The sequence below is a fragment of the Dermacentor albipictus genome, chromosome 5 (assembly GCF_038994185.2).
Source record: "Dermacentor albipictus isolate Rhodes 1998 colony chromosome 5, USDA_Dalb.pri_finalv2, whole genome shotgun sequence".
NCBI lineage: Eukaryota > Metazoa > Arthropoda > Arachnida > Ixodida > Ixodidae > Dermacentor > Dermacentor albipictus.
In genome coordinates this window covers 78,850,888-78,875,508 of record NC_091825.1, presented here as the reverse complement: position 1 = coordinate 78,875,508, position 24,621 = coordinate 78,850,888, and the positions used below count along the sequence as shown (strand labels likewise).

General features: G+C 45.7%; 1 protein-coding gene across 2 annotated transcripts in view; it reads right to left on the bottom strand.

The window, feature by feature from the left end:
• LOC135921187 (cytochrome P450 3A6-like) overlaps positions 1–24,621 on the bottom strand; it is a 58,868-nt gene that overhangs the window by 23,706 nt on the left and 10,541 nt on the right. Inside the window, exons 1-4 of one of the 2 annotated variants that reach the window (XM_065455497.1) lie at positions 11,633–11,936; positions 9,020–9,096; positions 8,378–8,474; positions 3,838–3,890 (exon numbers count right to left, since the gene is read on the bottom strand). In XM_065455497.1, coding sequence (XP_065311569.1) covers positions 3,838–3,890; positions 8,378–8,474; positions 9,020–9,072 — 203 coding nt within the window. In that variant the 5' untranslated portion in view covers positions 9,073–9,096; positions 11,633–11,936. Of the gene's footprint in view, positions 1–3,837; positions 3,891–8,377; positions 8,475–9,019; positions 9,097–11,632; positions 11,937–24,621 lie in introns of those variants that run through there. The other variant, XM_065455498.1, reaches the window with a different exon arrangement.

Below are 24,621 nucleotides of genomic sequence, written 5' to 3'. Positions count from 1 at the left end.
GCAGCTCGGCAATGCTGTCAACCCTCGAAAGGCAGCAGTAGAATCGGCACTTACAATACCACAAGAAAGGCACACAAAAATTTTCTAACCCCATTCATGACGCACAAATTCATGCAACATGTGCTGAAAGTGCATTTCCCTTATCTGCGTTTTGAGTAATTTAGTGACTCAGACATTTAGCAATGTTGGAATCGTGTTCTTAAGCAATTTTTTCCCTTCGTGTACAGTTCCTCTGCGCGTTTCTAATATTTTATATGTTGTGTGTAAATTCTCGCTATAAAGTTGTAGCTGGCGAGGACGCATTGCTTGTGGAAATAGTAGCAGTATTACTACTTGCCGCTGGGCTGGTTGGTTGGTACATTTACGGTGGTGCAGAAAGCCGTGACACTGAATCAAGAAATATATTATCAGGACACGAATGATCGTCCCTCGCAACTAATGGCATGCGAGTACTTAAGGAGTCATTTCTGAGTGGTCTGGCAGGGCTAAGAAAGTTATAAAAAACAGCGTTAAAGCTTTATTGCGTGTATAGGCCGGTGTAATGTGGATCATTAGGCTTCACTATCGCAACTGCAACCCGCTTGTGCTCGCTGAAAAGCTTGTTTGCGGCCTTACCCGACCTTTGTTTATATATAATTTTTAGTATCATTGTTTATTTTGGCAGCTCTAAATGCACAAACACAAAGAAAAAAATAATTGCGTACGCACGCATACATGATACAGCCACACGTATGTGTATCCATGTACATCTCTGTCGAGGTATACGCGAGTGAAAAGGCTTCACTGGAGCAACGTCAACTCGGATCCTGCCGCATTCAGTGCATTGCAATATTAGCTCAATAGCGGTAAAAGCATCTTGTTTCAAGCATGGATATAGTTTTCTAAAATTGTATGCAACATTGTAATAAAATGCACTCCGGATACATATGAGGTTACGTAAAAAAGATAATTGTAGAATATACGCGCAGAACTAATACGTAGCAGAAGGTAATGAGAGCAGTGTTCATAGAAAGCTCTAAATTTATTATCAAACATTAGGCTCAGACAAAATTTGCTGGAATGCTCTAAAATGGCCGGCTGAATATTCTGCATGTTTATCCGGGGAGAATCATTCACTTTTCAAGTATGAAGCCAGGGTGCTTGAACCACAACGCGAACCAAAATAAGACCGTATAAAACGGGAAATGAAGTCGCCCCAATATCCTGCTTATGCTAAAAGAAACATCAATGATTTGCGTTCACACCTTTACAGGGCCACCGACGTATCACTGAAGCAAACGCCCCGTCTCCTTTTTTTTATGTAGCAGGGTTCCACTAACCACATGACAAGGGATCTCCGCGTTATCCGGAGTTCATATGTTAGACAAACTTTGCTCGGAACTTGAAGCGCATCAGAAAATGTGCAACAATCATTTTTGCAAGAAGTCCTCGCGTTCTTGCCCTCTCTGTCATGACCACAATGGCCGCTCAGGTCAATAAGAATACTACCTCGAGTTAGCGTATCTTCATGGTTCAAGCCCACTAGGCTGGGAACCTACGGCCTAGTGGTACAAATAACACTAATTTCTTATCTCCCTTAATGAAACCTACCATTATCGAAGATATAAATGAGTGAGAGCGATGGCAGTTGCAACGGCCTAACCACAAATTGATGGCAGTGGCTACGTGGCTAAGGCTTTCCGTGGCTAGGTTTTACCCCGAAGTTTTCTATTCCGCAGACATGCAGGTGTGTTCAGACGGGAAACTAGTGCAAAAGTGGTCATAAACTAGAAAGATTCAGGCATACAGTTAAGAAGCCGGATTGGTAATAGAAGGTCTAAGGTATACGGCTAGATATTGTACATGTTGAAGGGAAACGCTGCGGTGATTTGGAACTTGGGTGCTCGCTTTTTTTTTATCTGTTCATTTTGTGCTTTCCCACGTGCCTAGTTTCGACATGGTGGTATAAAAAAAATTATATGCTTACTGACTGAGTACGATAAACAATTGTCAGTACGCGCTTGTCCAGGTGTCGTGTTTGTCTTTTCCGTGATTTGTTCTTGTGGCTCAGCAGCGCGTTTCAAATAAAACAAGGTGGCAATAATTCGTCCCGAATATTATTAGTAGTACTCGTTGTATTCGTACTAGTAGTCAGGGCTCGGCAAATATATTTTGCAGTTGTATCACGATACGATACAAGACACTCCGGCAACAAGTAGTTGAGCTACACATACAAGATACTACCGCAATTATTCCAGCCGATACGATAATTTCTATTTGTGCCTTAAGATACTTCGATACCTTCGCAAATTTCTTATCAAACATGTGTATAATTTAGCAACGAACGCGTACGCACAAGAATGTTTGCTTCGAAATTTTTAAACTCTGACCAACCTTCGTTCAAATGAATGAAGTATCTGTTAGTTTATGAAAACTTGCGTCTTTCTTGCTCAAAGTATAATATTTTCACTCCGAAACAATGTGTGACAGCCATAACTAGACGCGAAGCAACCTCCTTTTTGCATTCTTCAGATACGTAACAAAGCACCACGCAAGATAAGCTTTCATAACGACGCTATAGCGGCGTCAGAATTTGTACGAAAGACACCGCATGCATAGGCGTACGCAGCACAGTACGGTGGCTACGAGCACGTGTCATCGCACCGACGCAACTAAAGTTCGGCTGCGTGCATACGTCCGCGCGCTTGTTTTTGTCGAGACGGTGCGAGCGCCACCACGTGACTCTGCTCCACCAATAGGGACGCGCAGACCTCATTGCCTGCCTCCACTGGAGGGCTCTGGAGGAAAGATAAAAGGATCTCGCTGCCTTTGGTTAGATTTATTTAGGTGGCTTAGCGGCAGAAGTATCAGCTTGAGAAGCGGAGTTCAGCCAACGTTTATAGTTTCGCACGGTTATGTTGCCATAGCTCTATCTTGTACCATAAGGTACAAGATAGAGCTATGGTATGGTATAGATACCATACCATGTATCGGAAATGCAGATACAGATACACGCCTACAAATACAAAGTACCCAAAGAGTATCTATGATAGCATATAAGATGCAGGTATCTTCGATACTGCCCAGCAGTGGTAGCAGTACTGACAACCCCTTTCATCGATGTAGGTTGGTTTCGATATACGTTGGTATCGATATGTTGATTTAAGTACCACCATTTAGCATTCCATCTATCTCTACATTATTTCACAAAGTTGTGACGACTGCTCTTCCCTGCCTTTTTTTTTCACCATGACTCCCTAACAACTATTGCTGATTTCAACCACGGACTGCAGTGGTTCCCATCAATCCCGTAAACCCTATCATTGCATGTCGAACTCGGCAAGATTGAAAGGCGGGCTCTCCCTTATGTGCTGGCTGGATACCTATACATCTTTGCATTCGAGTACACCGCGTTCCGGATTTTGCTGGGTTCTATACTGCAGCGTCTTCGTAACTGCAGTGTTTATTTGGGCACTGAACCCCACGAATGAGTCAATCTTTCTGTCAATCAATCAAATCGCCTGTTCGCAGGTGCCATAAATATGGTTTCTCTTGCAAATGCGCTTTTCTACCCTCCTTTCTACGCCAGCACTCGTGCAAAGCCAGCTTTATCAGAAAAGAAATTACGGACTCTTAGAACCAAATTGTTCCGGTGTTACTTTTGCCTCTTCCATGATACAGGCCATCTTCCTGTTTCTGTCCCAGTTATCCTGGCTTTCATTTCAACACTGACAGCATCCCTCGCAAAAGTGCGGCTTTGAAGATATTTCTTTTTCTTATTTTGTTACAGCAAACTGTTTCATCATAGACATGAGCAAAATTGCAAAGAAAAAAATCCGCCAGAGTAGAAATACACACCCGACAACGTCGCCGTATTTGTCGATCCATTCGCGGTAAGCCTTGGTCGGCGACTGCATGAAGAAATAGCCAGAGATAAGGAGCGGGAAACAAAAGAGTTAACGCCAGCACAATTTTTGAAAGAGCTAGTTTTAGCTAGTATATATATATATATATATATATATATATATATATATATATATATATATATATATATATATATATATATATATATATATATATATATATATATATATATATATATATATATATATATATATATGCATGTGTGTGACACATCGCCGTAGGTGTTATATTTGCATACTTCCAACGTGCTCTTGAATTTTATTAAGGCGAGAGGATTACTTGGCTCATTGTGCGAACCTGCCGTCATCAGACAGCCGTGGCAGAAAAGCAGCAGGGAAGTTACATCATCTTCAACAAGGGGTCCGTAGCGGTCTCGAAACGTCATTTTATGTTTTGTTTCCTTTTGAACCTTAGGTCAGCGCCAACTTATTTGACAATGAAGTACCTGGTGTTGCAACATTCCACACAAAAACGGATGGTCGTGGCCTCGAAAGCAACACAGGTGAGAAATAAATAATTTGCCTGACGAAGAGGTGGACTAATCCTAGGCCACCACATTCAAGGGGCAGGAACAGATTATCGTGCCACATCGATTCACAACTCGAGCTCCAAATAAATGTTGCAAATACGCGATGCAATGCCTGAATGCGAAGTCGTGAGCAGTGCAGTACTTGCAGCACGTACATAAGGCGGGAAGCTAACAACACGTCGAACACTTCAGCACGACTACATTGACAAATTCCGCCCTCGCCACTTTACGTTAAATTTTTCCAACTTCTCCCTTGCAATGAGTGTTGCCCTAGTGCGAACTGAAAACCTGAACATTTTTCAACGTTAACGCTAACACCTGAAGCGGCACAAAAATCTCTAATTCCAAGAGCAGTCTTTTGACTCTTTTTATCAGTACAAGAAAGGACACGTCGTCTGCATATGCATGAACCCGAATCTCACTAGACGGCAATTTAAACCCTTGGAGATATTGCTCTTTCAGAACGCTCATACAAAGTGACTCTAAATACAAGCAGAACAGAAGTGGTGACAAAGGGCATCCTTGTCTTACTGACGTTAAAAGCCTAATCGGATCGTATAGAGATCCATTCACTGTCAGCCTCGTTGAGCAATTAGCACAACATATTCTGACGCCTCTAAGGAGCAGGGATACGGTATTTATATGCTCTAGTACAGTAAACAAGAACGAGTGATTCACTCTCCCGCCACGGTTGCGTTGCAACAACGTTGCAACAGTGGTGAAAATATTCGTGGCTGCGCACGTGGGTGGGCTACGGACCACAGTGGGGCTCTGCCTGGCACGCTATTCACTAGACGGCGCACGGTGGGAGTGGCGCAATTGCCGGCGCTACGGATTCTTCAACGTCCGATTTCGTCTACACCACCAGGCGAGACGGCAAAGCGTGGCCGGAGGTGCCACTTCAGTGCCGACGAAGTACGAGATGATTGCAACACAGCGGAATGGGCGAAGCGAGTACAGCTGCAGCGAAGCCAGTACTGCTGCAGCGAAGCGAGTACTGCTGCAGCGAAGCCAGTACTGCTGCAGCGAAGCGAGCACTGCTGGAACGAAGCGAGTACTGCTGCAGCGAAACCAGTACTGCTGCAGCGAGGCGCGTACTGCGGCAGCGAAGCGAATGCAGCTGCAGCGAAACGAGTACTGCTGCAGCGAAGCTAGTCCTTCTGCAGCGAAGCCAGTACTGCTGCAGCGAAGCCAATACTGCTGCAGCGAAGCGAGTACTGCTGCAGTGAAGCCAGTACTGCTGCAGCGAAGCGAGTGCTGCTGCAGCGAAGCCAGTACTGCTGCAGCGAAGATAGTACTGCTGCAGCGAAGCGAGTACTGCTGCAGCGATGCCAGTACTGCTGAAGCGAAGCCAGTACTGCTGAAGCGAAGCCAGTACTGCTACAGTGAAGAGAGTACTGCTGCAGCGAAGCGAGCACTGCTGCAGCGAAGCTAGTACTGCTGCAGCGAAGCCAGTACTGCTGCAGCGAAGCTAGTACTGCTGAAGCGAAGCCAGCATACTGCTGCAGCGAAGCGAGTACTGCTGCAGCGAAGCCAGTACTGCTGCAGCGAAGCGAGCGCTGCTGCAGCGAAGCCAGTACTGCTGAAACGAAGCGAGCGCTGCTGCAGCGAAGCCAGTACTGCTGAAACGAAGCGAGTACTGCTGCAGCGAAGCCAGTACTGCTGCAGTGAAGCCAGTACTGCTGAAACGAAGCGAGTACTGCTGAAGCGAAGCCAGTACTGCTGCAGCGAAGCGAGTACTGCTGCAGCGAAGCTAGTACTGCTGCAGCGAAGCCAGTACTGCTGCAGCGAAGCTAGTACTGCTGAAGCGAAGCCAGCATACTGCTGCAGCGAAGCGAGTACTGCTGCAGCGAAGCCAGTACTGCTGCAGCGAAGCGAGCGCTGCTGCAGCGAAGCCAGTACTGCTGCAGCGAAGCGAGCGCTGCTGCAGCGAAGCCAGTACTGCTGAAACGAAGCGAGTACTGCTGCAGCGAAGCCAGTACTGCTGCAGTGAAGCCAGTACTGCTGAAACGAAGCGAGTACTGCTGCAGTGAAGCCAGTACTGCTGCAGCGAAGCGAATATAGCTGCAGCGAAGCGCGTACAGCTGCAGCGAAACGACGTTCACATCCCCCGAGGTCCCGACAACGCGAAATTTGGCAGAGTGAGCAGCGTGCGTTGTTCTGGCGCACAAGGCGAAGTGCAGCGGCTGCAGCGAGGCAACGTGAAAAAAAATATGTGTCGTCGAGAAAGCACACTCAACGCAGTGCGCGTTGAAGCACTACTTTAACGATAACTCCACAAATATAGCTCAGCTGAGAGATCGCAGTATATGGCCGGTTGGTCGCCTTGCGTTGTTGCGACCTCGCAAGCAGCAACGTTACTACTCGGAAACATCACGCAGTGGCACCAAACTCGGCGACATTTCGCCGCAATGCTCAACTCAGCGACAAGTAATGCTCTCAAATTTACGCGCGGTAAGAATTGCTGAGGTGCACTCATACTTCTTTTGGTTCTGCTACCCAAAACATCAACATTGTAATAAGAGTGTTGTGAGTTCGGCTCTCACCGGCGGCAAGTACTTTTTCGTCCACTTTGACTTATCATTTTTACACTTTAATTCAAAACTACAAATAATTTACTCCTTATGCTTTCCTTGGCCTCATCATCAGTAGCCTTGGCAGGGTTGCGACCAAGGAAAATCAGGCACATTGTTTCGCATGTCTTCCTTCATAAAATATTAGGAGCATATTGAATTATCCCATTCTTTGATTTTAACACATTATGCCTTATAAAAAACTGCATCGGTACCGTCAATGATTTTAGTAAAGCTGAAGCTTTACGTTTATTGCACATAGGTATATATTCTTTTATTTTCATTTCAAGAAAAAAAAAACACGGAAGCAGGTGGTCAAGTTTTGTGGCGAGGCCATATCCCAGCAAAAGACGAACATTCTAGAATGTCAGAACGTACAGAAGCCAAATAAAACATACATTATTCCCGTGACTTCTATTCATTTTCTTCTTGTTATATGCCGAGTGTGTTTGTACGTTTCAGATGGACTAAAGCAAATGCTTTCTGGTGTAACAACAAATAAACCCGTTTTTCATGTCCAGAAAATTTTACTTTTCTTCAAAGTAAAAAAAAAGGTAACAATAAAGTACTGCCATATATGTTGTTAAGTTTTTCCGATATCATTTTTCGTCGCTTTAGATTAAGCCATCTACAATCCCTCTATCGGCGGTAACGACTTACAGCATACTAACTCTAAGGCACCCTTAAAGAACAGATCGCAGTACCGCCAAAAAGCCGAAACATGTATTGCGATAACAAATTAGTAGAAAGCTATACGAAGTAAGGATAGCAGTTTTATTGGCCGCATAAGCTCGTAAAGAATCGCTTACCGACTGAATTAACCAGACACTCGCTGTGAGAACGCTCGTGCGAGGCACCATCCGCGCACAAATTGACCTTCGGGCTGCTTCTCGCTTCAACGGTACGTAAGCGGCGAGAACACGGCGCACACGAAGCTACGGATCCTCGGCGCGTCCAGACTCGGTACTCACACCGCAGATCGCTTTCGAGATCGGGCCTGCGCGGCCACGGTCAGCCACGTCATACGCAGACGCCGGAGTCGAACGCACCCCGGCGCCTTGCGCGCAATGGAAGACAGCGTGCTTCGTCCCCGCCTTCCTCCCTTGCGCGCGCGAGATCAATCCACCATCCTCGGATCACCCACGCACGCTATCACTCGCACCTACAGTGTAAGGCGCGCGACCACGGTGTTATCGCTCTTGGACTTCGTACGGATTTTCACGGCGACGCCGTCGGCGGTAATGCGTCTGTGTTGTGCATACAATTGCTGTCGCAATATAATGTGGTTTTTAAATACCATCAGTGTAATAAGTTGACTCTACTTCGAAGGCATATTGTCTAGTGATAATTTTCGCAAGAGTACAGTCCTTACCTTCTTATACATCTCCAAAATGTTGCCGAAAAGAATGCTTGGCGGAGGGCCAGGGATGCCGCATTTCTTGAAGAAATTGAAGTGATCTCTTCTTTTCCTGTGAACGTTGAAGATAAATTAATGCCGAGAACATCATATTTATAGTAATTTAGGGGTGTGCGAATATTCGAAATTTTGAACACGAATGTAATGGCCCTCGCTGTTGGATTCGTACTCAATTCGATAATTCGCTATTCGAAACTGTAGAATATTGCTTTCTGTTCGAATGTGAAAAATAACGCCACTCATTCAAGTCTCTAGAAAGAAAGGTTGATGCGATCAAGGACTGTTCCGAATGAGTACGCTACAGGAAAGGCGCCAACAGAAAGGAGGCAGAAGAAAGCAATCGTTTCTCGTTTACAACCTCCTTAGTTCACCTAACAGCTTGTTGCGAGTGACACTACGTGCTTAAAATAATGTAAATAAGTCTAAAATTATAGCAAACATACTCCACAGATACGTTATATTTTTCATTTGTTAAACATAAAGTATTCTGCATTCAATTGGATACATCGCATTGCAAAAGCACTACTGCGCAGCCACATACCGTTTTATATTTGTTCACGGGTGCACTCGTATCCTATATATAAATTGTTCACTCACATGAGCCAGCGTACGACGAATAGAAGCAAGGCAGCAATCACTAACTCCAGCATGTTGCGTTGATTTTCTGTCGCAATCTGCACGTAAATTAGGGAAGGTAAAGAACAGTGTCAATATGCAGTGAACCAAGAATTCACTCTATAAATTAAACAGGTCCGAAACTGTTTTTGCCAGAGTTGTTCTCGTACTACCGTGCCCTTGAAGCAACAAAAATTCTGCAATAAATATACGCAAGCAACGCTGCACTTTAATTTATGATTTTGTCGCAGTGTGAATGAAAATACCACACATCCTTGAGGATCAGTAGGAGGAAACAAAGGCAGGAGGCAGGTATGTTAACCATAAATACGTCTGGTTGGCTACCTTCCGCTGGGTGAGCGAAAACGGAGAATTGAAAGATGACAAAGAGAAAGAAAGAGAAAGGAGGGACGTGGTGTGGACAATATGGGGAGCAGTGTTGGAGGGCTGTAATTGCTGAGGTACTACGTAAAGTATGGCGGAATAAATGGAGATGGTGCAAGGGTCTTCCTAGTTAGCCGCTTGGCGTTTGTTCTAATAAAGTGAGTTGCTTGGCGCATTGCTTGAAACTCGATGATCAAGTTTTACTGTTTCATTTGTTTTCTCTTTCTCTTCCATATTTTTTTTTCATTCCTTTCATTTCGCTTCTACTTAAGCCTAAAACCCTTTCTAAGGGTGCTCGTATAACACCCGTAGGGTGCCCGCCTGGCGATACAATGATTTACGACCTTGTTCAAATGTTTAGTGTGTACGTACCTCGTATGACGCATGGGAGTAGGGATAAAATGAGGGTTCAGTTTGCATACAACGCTCTTCTTTAAGCCAGGATCGTGAAAGTTCTGCCACGCATTACACATGACATTCGCCATATTCAGCTGAAATTCAAGCTGGTGTCTTGCCCATGCAGTTGCTTCAGGACTCCGTAAAACATTGCGGAGAACGGTAGTATAGTAATCTGGAATGCTTGAATAAGTAAATTTATACAAACGCTGTAATTACCCTCCACAAATTAAACATTTATCCTTTGTCGCGAACAAAATACTTCATACTTCAACGAAATATAAACACCGTGTCTCGCATAGTTCACCGAAGAGGTGGGGAAAGAGCAATAGCCTCTTAAAGAGTATAAAAATTGGGAGAATACGAGTATTTATAATTATCTTCAGAACACTTAATCAATCTATACATTTGAACTTCCAATGCACGTCACTGATATGGCAGCTCCGATTTTCTCTAAATATCTATTTCTTATTTCTTATTTATGCTCTTAAAGGGTCCAAGAACAGCAGTACGCCTTAATTTTAGTGCACTTGTGTTCCACAAAGAACACAACACCGAAAGCCAAAACAGAATATCTCAAACAACAATGGTACAAAGCACAACAACAAAAAATGCATTATTCAGTGACAGAAGTCAGACTATGAGCAAATATTAGAACTAAATATATCAAGATCGTCACGCAAGTTATTTTCTTATGTTACAAGACGTGTTGTAGCGCTAGAGGTGCAAGAGGAATTCACGTAGAAAATGCTAGGATTACCCAGGTTAGGGCGAGGCACGCAGAACTTTCCAGCTGACAGCAACCGCGGACAGGAGAAGGGTTTGTGAATTATTTTATACAAAAATAAGTAATCACGGTATTTCTGCCTCATTTCTAGGGGTCTGATAATAAATATGCGCAGTACACGCTCATAGAAATAAGTACACGGCGTCCGAAAACTCCATCGTACAGGATACGAATGAAACATCAATGAACGCATTCAATTTTTGCAACAGTGGTCAAATTAATACAGTTCCAGACAAACGAACTAAACTCCAGCTTCGAGCGGACAAATGAATAATGCGAGAGAATAACGCAGTTCACGTTCGTAAACGTTTTAGCCATCCTTGTTATGAGGCATAACTTCCTGTAGGATACATTAACGATGCTTGAAACATGCTCTTCCAAAGTTAGGCGGGAGTCAACCAATATTTGTAAGTCGCGCGTACAACTCGCTCTTTTCAGAGGAATGTTGTCAAGTGAGTATTCGTATAGTAAAGGGCACATTTTGCGATTAAAGGAAACCAGAAGTGTCTTAGTTGGAATAATGCGCAAAAAGTTGGAAGCACACCACTCAGGAAACAGAATTCACACCTTCCTGTAATAATAAAGACTCTTCCGTTCCCACTCCTCTCAAGGAAGCGGGGAAACCTTCTTTAGCCTTTCATGTAACGTCGCTAAACAAACCGAAAACGACGGTTTAGCAATTCATCATTTAACCCTATAACTGACCCACACACCTCGAGACTTGCCTACACATTGCTCCTAACATTCCCCGTACTTCGTCAAGGTATAGATTTCGTGAATTCTAGGTTTTCTTTCGGCTTAAATGTGAGAACTCGCGTGTAATGTCTTTAAGCGCTTTTAGTCGCATTAACAGCTGCGCGATGAAAGGTGGCATTTTCACGCGAAAGGCGAAGCGCCGACAGCGATAGCGAAATTTAGCGTGGCTGCTGAGCCTCGTGAGAAAAGTGGCCTGTCCATACGCGAAAGCGACGTGGCCCGACGCAGTGCGCAAAGCAACGTGGAAGGAACAGCACCCCCTTGGCACTTACCAGGCGTCTCAAAACGCAGGCGCGATGAGAAGCGTCGCCAGCGGCGTAGCAGGATACGCAACCTCGATGAAGCGCAAGGTCGGGCCGACGGGAAACCGTGGGCGTTAGTCACCGACAAGTGAAGTATTTTATCGATTGAATTGACGTTAGCACGACGTTTACTGCCATCTCCGCTCACAGCAGCGCGCACACCCAGCGGCTCAGCGAGAGTGCTGTGCTTTTATGATGGCGCGAGTACAACGACTCATGCGAGCAACGGAAGGCAGGACGCCGTCCTGGCTCCGCCAACCGACGTGATTATACGTGTAGCGTCGACGGTGCGTCGACTTCGCTAGGGTGTTGTTGCTGCCAGACGCGCCAAGCGCCTCGAGATGACGGCGCATGAGCCGTCAAACGCGACTGCACGACAACGGTGGTGGCGGTGGTGGTGAAAAGCATTTATTGGGCTATATATACAGAGAGGTGCTCGGGGAAAGACCTCTTGTTGGTCGCGCCCCTTGCAATACTGGGCGGAGTCTCTCATTCCGGGACCCCGTTGGTCTTGACCGCTACGCAGGTCCGCCGAACTAGGGCTTGTTGGGCCGATAGTTCCTGGCAGCCAAGTAGGGCCGCCTCCCAGTCCTCTCGGGAAGGGGAAGGGGTGATGGGGGAGAGAGAAGGATTTTGCGTGCATGCCCAAACCATGTGGAAGGTGTCGGCCACTTCCCCACAGAAAGAGCAGCGGCCGTCAAAAGAAGGGTCAAAGTGCTCGAGAACCGCCGGGCACAGCAGGGTGTTTGTAAAGAGCCTAAGGAGGGTTCGTTCGCCAGCTTTACCCAGTCCCTTCATAGGAACCGGATAACGGCGGTGTTCGGCACGGTAGTGCTCAGTAATGTCTTTAAAAGAAAGAAGAGGGCTGTGATCTGGGTCAAGGTACTCCCAAGTGATGCCTGGTGCCCGGTAAGTGAGTGCGCGGGCTGCCTCATGGGCGGCTTCGTTACCTGGCATGCCTTGGTGGCCGGGGACCCATATTATTGAGCGATGAGTTGGATCGCAGTCGCCAATACAGCGGCGAAGAATTTTGTCGGCGAGAGGGGTGATCTATCCCAATTGAAAGTTATGACAGGCTCCACGGGAATCTGTGAGGATGAATTTAGAGTCGGGATGGGAGGCTGCGAGGGCGATCGCCACCTCCTCCGCATGCGTTGAGCTGGGTGCTTTGAACGAGAGGCCGTCCACTTGTCTTTCCTCGTGTATGATTGCAGCCGTGTACCATCCCCCTCTGGAGTGGTTGGGGCCCCAATATCGACGTAGAAGACGTGTTTCTTAGAGCCATAGTGGCGGTGCAGGGCATCCGCCCGCGCCTGGCGCGGGCCATTATGGTCCTCCTTGTTCATCTTAGTTGGAAGGGGTCGAACGTAGAGGGCGCGTCTCCACAGTGCGTGCACTCGAACCCTTTCCATCGTATGGTGGTCATGTTTAATATGTAACCGGTCTAAGAGGCGGCGACCGGACACGGTCTGGGCGAGACGCGTGTATTGGTTAACGAGATGCGCCTCGCGAAGTTCCCGATAGGTGTTTACCACACCCAACGCGAGAAGACGCGCGTTGGAAGTGGAGATCGGGAGGTCGAGGGCTCTCTTGAACATTTTGCGGAGTACTGCCTCCAAGCAATCTTCGTCATGTTTCCCTAAGGGTAGGTATGGGGTCGGGTACAGTACTCTACTAGTTACGAAGGCATGTGCGAGCCGCACCGCATCCTTGCTTCGAAACCCTCCTCGCTTGTTGGAAACGCTGCGAACCATCCGGCCCACCTGGTCGCCGATCTTGCGGAGTTTGGCAAGAGTTATGCCTGCCTTGCGGTGTTGATTAATGAAGAGACCAAGTATTCGAATCTCCTCCACTTCTCGGATGGGGCCACTGGCGAGAGAAAGCTGAACCATGATTTTGCATTTCGGGGAAGTTCGAATATGCACAAATTGAGACTTGGACGGGGAGCATTGGAGGCCGCAGTACGTGGCATAGTGGTCTACTATGCTCGCCGCTGCTTGCAGGCATTCCTCCATCTCTCCTATGTTTCCCGTAGTGGCCCAGGTGGTGATGTCGTCAGCGTACAGCGCATGCTGAACACCGTCCACACCCGCCAGCTGTGCCGGGAGGTGTGCCATGGCAATGTTAAAAAGAAGCGGGGACAACACAGCGCCTTGTGGTGTGCCCCGTGTTCCCATCACAAATGGGCCGTACTCAGTCTCTTGTAGGCGTATATAGGCCAAGCGGTACGTTAAGAAATGTTTGTCTCGCTAAGGTGCTTTAGTATGACGGCGTGCTTAACATTATCAAAGGCACCCTTGAGATCGAGCGCCAGGACTATCTTGTCGTTGTGTGAGTGTTCTGTGGGTTCGAGGATCTCGTGATGAAGCTGCAAAAGGATGTCTTGTGCCGACTTATGAGGTCGGAAGCCGAACATGGTGTCGGCGAAGGTGTCCTTGCTCTCGAGATATTCCGAGAGGCGGTCACAGACCATCGTTTCCACGAGTTTCCGTACACATGAAGTGAGGGAGATGGGCCCGAGGTTGTCTATGTTTACCGATTTCCCCGCCTTCGGGATAAAGGTTATCAAAGATGTCTTCCAATCGGCTGGCAACGAAGTGTCCCCCGTCCAAATGGCGTTGATGTATTCTAGCAAGGTTTCGTACGCCCGATCTGGAAGGTTTGCCAATAGTTTGACTGTTACCTTCGGTGGTGGCAGCGGCAGCGCGACGGCGTTTTTGGATCACGAACGTCCGTATAATTGCTTTGCAATAAAAGTATTTCAAAGCAGCACTAAGTCGGTCGGTCATTAGGAACGCGAACTTTGCAACGTTGCGGCCAGGTGCGACGTTTCCGTTTCGATAAGCCGGATTGGTAGAGCTCAGCGCTTCAAAACAATTGACCAACTGCGAAAATGTTCTGCGCATGAGCAAGAAAGACGTTTTACAACCAAAGATGCTTGTGATAGCACATTTCCCCGTACGGATACATAGTCGACGTGCGTCTTTGTGCTACTGCTTTTAGAACACAACATGGATGCCTTAACAAATTGTGCAAGAAAAAAACGTAAGCAATAGTCAGCCGAAGATAACGCTGTCGTCAGGAACAACCAGCTTTTGTTTTCTAAATTAGCCTAGAATTGATACTGACATAGCAAAAGCACTTGATCTTTGCGCGGACGCCAACTTAGCTGGCCGAGAAGGCGTGAAACATCCCCGATGAGAATAGCGAGGAGGATATGGTTTGTTTTCCAAGCCGATTTTACATTTCAGTCGCTCCACAGTAAAGGGCCCGCGTTATTTTAAAGCGATAGCTTTACGGGCCCCGTTACGCAGAAAATCCGGCGTTGACCGTGCGTTGACCGCGGCCGAAAATTTTCCACCAATCACATCAAGACGCGCGCCGCTCGGTTTTTGTAGCGCCACCAGATGGTGCTCGCCCCCGCGCGTCCGGGGCAGCGGTGGCGCAGTCTGCGTGGGGGACAGAAAAAAAAAAGAACCAGAAAGCTCGCCTTCATGCATGGCATTCGCCGCAAGCGTTTCCCAGTAGAGATGTGGTTGCACAAACTGTAGTTGCCGGGACGCGTGAGAAGCAGTCGGAGACCCTTAAATACTATCGCGTTCGGATCTTAAAGGCGAAGCTTAAGTGTCTCCCAAATTTTTGGCAAGTCATCAATTGGAAGCCGCTTAATATATATTATGTGTTCGCAACTGCCTAACCTTGACCCCTTGGAAGTGAAGTGTCGCTCAGCATCATTGTTCAGGACACGAGCTTATATGTTGCTTTGCGCGGGTCTTCTACGAACAGAAAGGAAGCGAGAAACACATTGCGAAACGCAGAGTTGTGCAGAGTGATCATAAAAATAATATTTTTTTTGCAGCAACAGCTGGCTACTGATAAAGGCACAATTATACCAGCGGAAAGACACCGAGTCAATTGAAGGCTATAACCAGCGAGGCGGTATGGGGGTACTCAGAAGAGAAAGGTTATTAAATTTGCGTAAAACAAGTTCCTATGCAAGTGAAGCTCTAAAGGGACACTAAAAAGGAACAGTATATCAGGTTAGGGTAATCAAGTTTTCTTTTAAGACTATTCTATTGTTAATTTAGAGCTAATAGGTTCATTATTAGGAGTCAAAAATAAACTCCAAGTATCATTTTTTTAAATGTAGAGGTGCCGAAACTCCAGCGCCTTTATATCAGGAGGACGTCACCGATTTTAAAGCATTTTCTTGTTTCGGCCATTGTGGCTGAAAAAAAGAATGAATAAACTCTCCTGGATTTGTCTAAGCATGCGTAAGCATACCCCACACCACCAAATTTTAGTTGGCCCCCCTCCAGATTTCAAGTTGGCCCACCGCAAACTTAAGTTGGCCGACCCTCAAAATTCAAGTGGGCCCACCCCAAAATTTAAATTGGCCCACCCACAATACATTTTGGCTCACCCCCAGATTTCAAGGTTGCCCACCCTCAATTTTAAGCTGGCCCACTCCTAAATTTCAATTCGCCCATCTCCCAATTTCAGGTTGGCCCACCCCCAAATTTCAAGTTTGCCCACCCCAACTTTTATGTTGGCCCAACTCCGAATTTAAGTTGGCCATCCCCAAGTTAATGTTGGCCTACCCCCAAATTTAATTTCGCCCATCCGCAAATTTCAAGATGGCCCTCACCCAAATTTCAGTTGGTCCACCTCCAAATTTGAAGTTGACCGAACCCCAACTTTCAAGTTGAACCACCCGCAAATTTCAGTTGGCCCGCCCCTACCATAAACTTCCCCATGTATATTGTAAACAGCCCTATGTATATCCATGGTTATTCCCTTTCTATCTATATATATTTTTGTTTAAATTGCTCCTTATAGCCTATAAAGCTACCAATCATCTACATTTACACTATTATAATGATTAAATGTCAACTTTGCAAATTACGCATTTTTGTACAAATACAAGGCATTACACTTTTCGCGTGCCGTGGCTAGGATACTGGCCAAAAAATTCTTACGCATTAAAATGGCTTTGAAACTTGCTTCCTTGAATGTTTGGCTACTTCAGAACACAATGTGGTCCCTATTTGACACGAAAGAATTAACTAGGCTCAGCATATACCACGAAAGTTGACGAAGTCCCAGCGAGCTAGTGCAGCAACTACGCTGTGGGGTGGACACCCGTCTTTCGATATTTCGTATTCTTGGCTCGTCAAGCCTATCCTTACGGCGAGATTGAATTTCACGGTATTGTAGACGCTATTGGTGTTTTTGTATTGTAGGCGTCCACGTCTGCATGACCACTCGGCCATTGTCAAGTAAACATTATGCAGACCCATAAGTATTATTTATTTATTTATTTATTTATTTATTTATTTATTTATTTACAATACTGCCAGTCTCTGCTGAGACCATAGCAGGAGGGCACTATATATATGCACATAAACAAAGAACACTGATAATGTTAAGTATAAATACATGTATAACGCCAGTTTTGCACCTTAAAACATAAACAATTATTTATGCACATAAACAATTAATTATGTATCATGCGTATTGAACAGGCTTAGTTGTTGATCATCATCATTATCATCATCATCATCATCATCAGCCTGTTTTATGCCCACTGCACGACGGAGGCCTCTCTCCAATTACCTCTGTCCAGCGCCAAACGATCTCAACTAGAGCCCGCAAATTTCCTAATTTCATCGCTCCACCTAGTCTTCTGTCGTCCTCTATTGCGTTTCCCTTCTCTTGGTACCTGTTGTGTTACCCTAATGGTCCAACGGCTATATAACCTGCGCATTACATGACCTGCCCAGCTCCATTTCTTTCTCTTGATGTCAATTAGAATATCGTCCATACTCGTTTGCTCTCTGCTCCAAACCGCTCTTTTTCTGTCCCTTAACGTTATGCCTAGCAATCTTCGTTCCATCGCTCTTTGCGCGGTCCTTAACTTGTTCTCAAGCTTTTTTGTCGGTCTCCAAGTCACTGCCCCATCTGTCAGCACTGGTAAAATGCACAGATTGTACACCTTCCTTTTCAATGGTAATGGTAAGCTTCCAATCAGGAGCTGGCAATGTCTGCCGTATACGATCAAACCCATTTTTATTCTTCTGTGAATTTCCTTCTCATGATCAGGGTTTCCTGTGATTAATCGACGCAGGTAAACGTACTCCTTCACATACTATAGAGCCCGACTGGCAATCCTGAACTCTTGTTTCTTTGCCCGGCTATTTATCATTATCTTTGTTTTCTGCATATTATTCTTCAATCCCACTCCTGTTAAGGTCCTCAATCATTTGTTTTAACTCGTCTGCATTGTTGCTGAGTACAACAATGTCATCGGCAAACCGAAGGTTGCTGAGATATTCGCCGTCGATCTTTTCTCCTACGCCTTCCCAGTTTAATATCTTGAATACTTCTTCCAAGCACGCAGTGAATAGCATTGGAGAGATTGTGTCTCCCTGTCTAACCCCTTTCTTTATAGGTATCTTCCTTTTTTTCTTGTGTAGAATTAAGGTAGCTGTAGAACCTCTGTAGATATTTTCCAAGGTATTTACGTAAGCGTTCTGCACTCCTTGATTACGTAATGCCGCTGTGACTGTTGGTATCTCTACTGAATCAAATGCCTTTTCGTAATCAATGAAAGCCATATAGAGAGGCTTATTGTACTCTGCGGATTTCTCGATAACCTGGTTAACGACATGGATGTGAGTAACCTTTCCTGAAGCCAGCCTGCTCCCTTGGTTGGCTAATGTCCAGTGTTGTCCTTATGCTATTGGATATTATTTTGGTAAATATTTTATATAGTAATGGGAGTAAGCTAATGGGCCTAAATCTTTTATTTCTTTAACGTCGCCCTTTTTGCGGATTAGTATGTTTGCATTCTTCCAGATTTCTGGGGCCCTTGCAGTCGATAAACACTTCGCATAGAGAGCTGTCAGTTTTCCTAGCATTATGTCTCCTCCACCTTTGATTAAATCCACTTTTATTCCATCCTCTCCTGCCGCTTTTACCCGTTTCATGCCTTGGAAGGCCCTTCTGACCTCATCGCTAGTTATAGGTGGAGTTTCTGTATCCTTTTCATTAGTGTGTTTAATTGAGGTATCCTGACTCCTCTGGCTACTGTACAGGTCAATATAAAATTATTCCGCTGCTTTTACTATATCTTCGAGATTGCTGATGATATTACGCTGCTTATCTTTTAGTGCTTACTACTTAGTTTGTCCTATGCCAAGTTTCCTTCTCACTGATTTCAGGCTGCGTCTATATTTGACGGCTTCTTCATTCTTTCTCTCGTTATAGTTTCGAATAAAACTTATTTTCGCCTTGTGATCAGTTTTGAGAGTTCCGCGAATTCTATCTTATCTCGAGTTGGACACTTTCATTTTTTCTCGTTTCTTTATTAGATCATTTGTTAATTGGGAGAGCTTGCCTACTGGTTGCCTTGGTGCCTTGCCTCCCACTTCAATTGCTGCCTCTGAAGCCAACCTAGTTACGGTTTCATTCATTAGCTCTATGTCATCATCATCTTTCTGTTCTAAAGCTGCAAATTTGTTTGCAACTGCCAGCCTGAATTCGTCTACCTTTACCCTTATTGCCTTAAGATTGACCTCTTTTTTCTTGACCAATTTTGCTCGTTCTCTATTCAAATGGAGGTAGATCCTAGCCCTCACTAACCTATGATCACTGGACTTTACCCTACCTATCACTTCTACATCCAGCACTATGCTGGTATCAGCAGAAAGTATGAAGTCAATTTCATTTATTGTTTCACCATTAGGGTTTTTCCAGTTCCACTTCCTGTTGCTACGCTTCTTGAAAAAGGTGTTCCTTATTCGAAGCTTATTCCTTTCTGCGAATTCTACCAGCACCTCTCCTCTAGCTTTCCTAGAATCGACGCCGTAGTTGCCAATTGCTTGTTCCCCAGCCTGCTTTTTCCCCACTTTTGCATTGAAGTCGCCCATTACTAAGTATACTGAGTTAGCACTTTTCTCATCACTAATTCAACATCTTCATAAAACTGATCTGCTTTGTCATCATCGTGGCTGGATGTTGGAGCGTAGGCTTGTACTACCTTTAATCTATCCCTCTTATTAAGCTTGATTACGACTACAGCTACCCTCTCATTATTTGCTTAGTCATTATCGACTAGTAAAAACAGGCTGATATCTCTGCAACGTAACGGTGGAGCCATCTCTCAACGTGCGGCGTGTTTCGCCATGTTTACGTAGAGCTTGTATGGTATGGATGGGCTGGGCTCCTCTTGAAATGAACGAAGCGCAGAACGAGATTAGTTTTTTATCTGCATCCGTGGACGGAAGTTTACTGAATACCTCTAGAAAAAGCGCTTGTGTGGTTGCCGTAGCTATCTACGCGCACACTCTCTTCTTAAAGTTCTTTGCAGAATAGCCTCAAGAAATAGGTACGTGCATGTGTATATACTGAGTCGCTTGTGCTACCTAACTACTTGGGCTATCCCTGAATAAGTGCCGGTGACCGGCTCTGTTCTATATAAAATGAGATGAAACGACAAATAATGCTTAAATATCAGCACTGCGACCAATATGCCCCTTGAAGCGCAAAACTAATTTAAGAAAGGGAACCTCTCGTTACCTCCCTCCCAGAGTTATCGTGCGTCTGCTTTGTCGGTCTCTTGCCGACTACAGTGAGCTGATCCTGAAGTCAAATCTAAGTGTGGGCTTTTTCTTGCCAAAATCACGATTTCATTATGAGGTACATCATAGTGAGGGACTCCGGAATAATTTCGACCACCAAGGGATCTTTAACCGAATGCACGGGACACGGGCGTTTTTGCATTTCGCCCCAATCGAAATGCGGCCGCCGCGGCCGGGATTTGATCCCGCGACCTTGTGCTTAGCACCGCAACACCATAGCCGATAAGCCACTGCGACGGGTTGGACTGATCCTGGAGACAGTGCATTAGTAAACTGGGCTGATCCCGGATATCGCATAATGAAAGATGGGATGATTTTTATGCGAAAACGTGGAATGGCCCACTGAGAGAAAAATCCGGCGTCCGAAGTCTAGCACTGAAACGGCACCTAAGTTCCCATTGGCCGCGTCGCTACGTCACTAAGGCGCCTCGATGCGGCGCGCAAGAGAACACCTGCTGCGGCGATAGCGCGCCAGGTGTTGCCTGAGGGGAGAGGGCATTCTTGTAGACGCCACGTCATGCTCGCTCTCGCTTTCGGAAGCCGGGGTGCAGTCAACACCCTCTAGGAGGTGTTGCTGCAGTCCGTTTCTCTCTCTCGCACCCCACTGCGCTCAGATACTGCACGCGCGTGCCGGCCTTGGCCGCTGCTGCTTCCTCGGTCTCTCGTCGCACAGCACGTCGGTGGCATGCGGCGCGGGCACCGCAGGCTGCAGCTGCTGCTTGCTGGCTCGGGCAAGACGTAACGCCATGGTACAATACTAGCGACGCAAAAGTCGAAGGACCTCTCAGCGTCGCTCAATTGGACATTAATGCTTACGCATACAGAACTCGTAAGAAATGCTTAGGTATCCTCAGATTTTTTTTATGTAAAGGAAGTAGTAGGGATGTGGTGAGGGAGTTGTAAAGATGTGAAAGGAGGAATCTGGGGAGGGAGAGTTGGAGGAAGGGCCAGGAAAGGTTGCGTGCTGATGGCAGAGTGTCAACAGATTCCCATCGCATCACAAGAAACCTAACGCTGTCTTTGGCAATCATTGTGTGAATCATTGTAGATGGTTTTTTAGCGTATTTCTTTTCGTTATGTGTACTGAAAGTTTTGCAGCCCGGACGAGTGAAATATGCATGAACGAAAGGCTGCATCCACTTCGTTTTTCAAAAATTCTTGAGACGTACGTCACAGTATAGCGTGAATAGCCATAAGGCACAGTTAGAAGCGCACTAAACTTGTGCCATTAATTCGACCTATAAGAAATGGGCAGCGACCGAAACATTACGCACTTCGTTTTCGAACCAGGTAGCGTAAGGTTTCAAAAAGAGAAATGCATATGGTTAGGGATGTTCGATCAACTAAACTTCGTTATCGAATCGTTTGCGAGTATACGGTAAAACAACCTCTAACAATAGATTCAAATCTCGATTTTCTTTTATTTCTTAAGAAACGGAAATATGAAGATTGCGTGATGTCCATTCCGTAAATAAATATGTTTATTACATTATCCGACACATTTAAGTACTATCTTTCGAACTTGGACGTCCGGACAAGTTAGGGACTTGCAATTGAGAAACAACAGCTTTCGGTTACCTGCTGCACAGCGACCTCTGCACTAAAAAAAATTAATTCTGTGTTTATACCTACCAGACCCACGATCTCAATATAAGGCTCGCCATAGCGGAGGACTTCTTGTCAATTCTGACCATAAAGGGCTCTTTGACATGCGCCTAAATTTGAGTGCGAGTGCTTTTTTTTTTATTTCGCCCCATCAGAATGTGACCACTGCTGCAGGGATCGAATGCACGACCTCGAGCTCAACAATACAACGCCATACAGCCACTGGGAAGCCACGGCGAGTAACAGTGGCCGTGACGAAGGAAGAAGCACGTGACCAGTTCGTTGAAGGAGAGAAGTGCGATACTGCAACACTGCTCACTGTTTTGAAGGGGTGCAAACTTGGTGAGTCTGGCCAAATATTAAGTCTAGACAACCAATTCGTATCGACTGTCTAAAAAGCGAGCCATCTTTATTGACTGACTGGAAGTTATTCTACGGAAGTTGTTTGTCACGTCTGCTCGTTCAGAAACTGGTGTCTGCGCAGCAAACTCAGCTTTCCTGCTGCATTGCCATTGCGTAGAAATCCACATTTCCATCGTTTTCTTTCCCTCGAGGTTCAACTAAGCGTTGTTATCCCTTGTACACGAAAAAGAAAACACGAATACTTGACAATTTCACGTGTATAAAGAGCTGTACAGGTAAACAGTCAAAAAGAATTTAGGTATTTTATTTGTAAACAAAGTGCCTAAAACAGAGCTTCTTTCTCATTGTGTCTTTTTCAGAGACTCTCTCACATTTACAATACGTAGACACTACGATGTCTCTGGGGTTGCAGTGCGGCCATCCACAAATAGCTTTAGATTTACGCAAAAGCCTTGGGGCGCATTATATCGCCGCCGTGCTGTGGGCTGTTGCAACAAAAAAAATATAACTCGGGCGTGTACATCCGCCGCCAGCATAAAACATTGCTAATGACAAATTCGTTCACTTGGTACCCACGCTTAAAGGCGTCCAACACGTGATATATAAATGTCACAGAGGTCATAAAGAAAATTTGAGCGCGGATGTGGATGGGAGCGGCATCCTGTCAAGGCGCGTACTAAAGCACGTGTCGTGATACTTCCACAAAAGTTATCAAGTGGATGTTGTGAACCCAGAACGCAGCAAGATTTCCGGCAGCTGCGTGTCATTACCGCTGGGTTAAGGAAACATCAAGCATTACCTACTGGACGGCAACGGCCGGGAGAGGGTACAGGCCGCAGTAATGTTAGCGTGAAGCCGAACTACATCAGAAGTTCACAAGCAGCAACTCCAACCCGCCTTCACCCATCCTTTCTGAATAACATCCCCGCCCCCCGAGTGTCTTAGCATCACTGCTTGCTCACCTGCAAATACGCGAGTATGGTAGTGAGCACGTGCTGGTGCGCGAGTTTGTTATACATGATTACAAAGAAGGCGCCAAATAAAACAACGGATGAAGGAAGGAGACGCTGGTATGGAGTATGGTGGTAGATGCAATGGCATACTTCCAAAGATCAAGGCGATGAGGATGGTGTAAAGTAAACACAGTGACGAAGGAAAGCTACCTCGAAAGTTACGAGTGTTGTCAGCGAGAAAAATGTAAAATAAGGTAGCACGTAATAGCATAAATGATTAAAAGGGGTGAACCGAGCAGTCATAATTGCAGTGGCGCGTCATGACCAGATCGCGTGTATATATATACTAATCCACGATGGCGTCGTTGTAGTACACGATGTGAAGCCAAGAAATGAAAAATCTGACGAATATGAGCGATGGCTTGTGTGGGACGTATTTCCTAATTCATTGCTGTGGTATCTTTGATTTGATTGGATTCCCACACTATGCCACATGGCCGCGTTGGCGAATAAAAAAAATATTGTTACGTCCTTAATGGAACGGCTGTTTTTACTTGCGCGGCTGCTTTGTCTGTTACCTGCAATTAGTGTCGTGTTGCGAACATTGATTCTGATATGCTCGTTTCCCGGCAATAGCAGTGTGTACGAGTGTATTAGGGCACAATATCATCTTCAACCTGTAAAAACAGCAGTCGGTGTTGTATACATCATCGCTCCAGCACATTCCTCATCAGATGTCAATAAAAAATAAAGAACCAGATGTTGAAGTAATCGGAGCCACTACATTTTCGAGAAAGATGTTGCTCAGGGGCGAACATCGGCGAACAACAACACTTTTTACAGCTTGTTCAGAAGGAAATCACGTTCCTCTGGAGTTTAGTACATTTTCCTCTGTAATTTAGTACATGAAATTGATTCCCGTGGAATTCCGCGTTCCCGTGAACCTCATCACGATGGTGTCGTTGAGATGCACACGCTTCGGGGTCACCTTCGGTAATCAAAGCAGGAGGAATGTTTTATCAGCTTATAAGACAGGACGACAACGGTGGACGTGCGATTGGGTCTTTGCTTACGTGGCAGTGTTTGCGTTTCAGGGCTACCTGGAACAACGACAAGCACTGTGGTGAGGAAGCTCCTCACTGAGTTTGCTGACAAACACCTCCCCCCGGCGGCCTGTTTACCATCGGGTTTCACACCCTCAGCACTTTCAATCTCAGCTTTGTGGTGTTTAAAGCAACCTCAAGCGTGTCTAATGGTTCGAGGGATAAGAAAGAAGACTGACCTGCCTACCTTGGCCTTGAAGCAAGCAGCTCTGGATTGTTTGCACACTTTCTACTTTGACCACATTCTGCTTTGATATACGGATGGCTCTTTCACTCAGACCAGCTCCACCGAC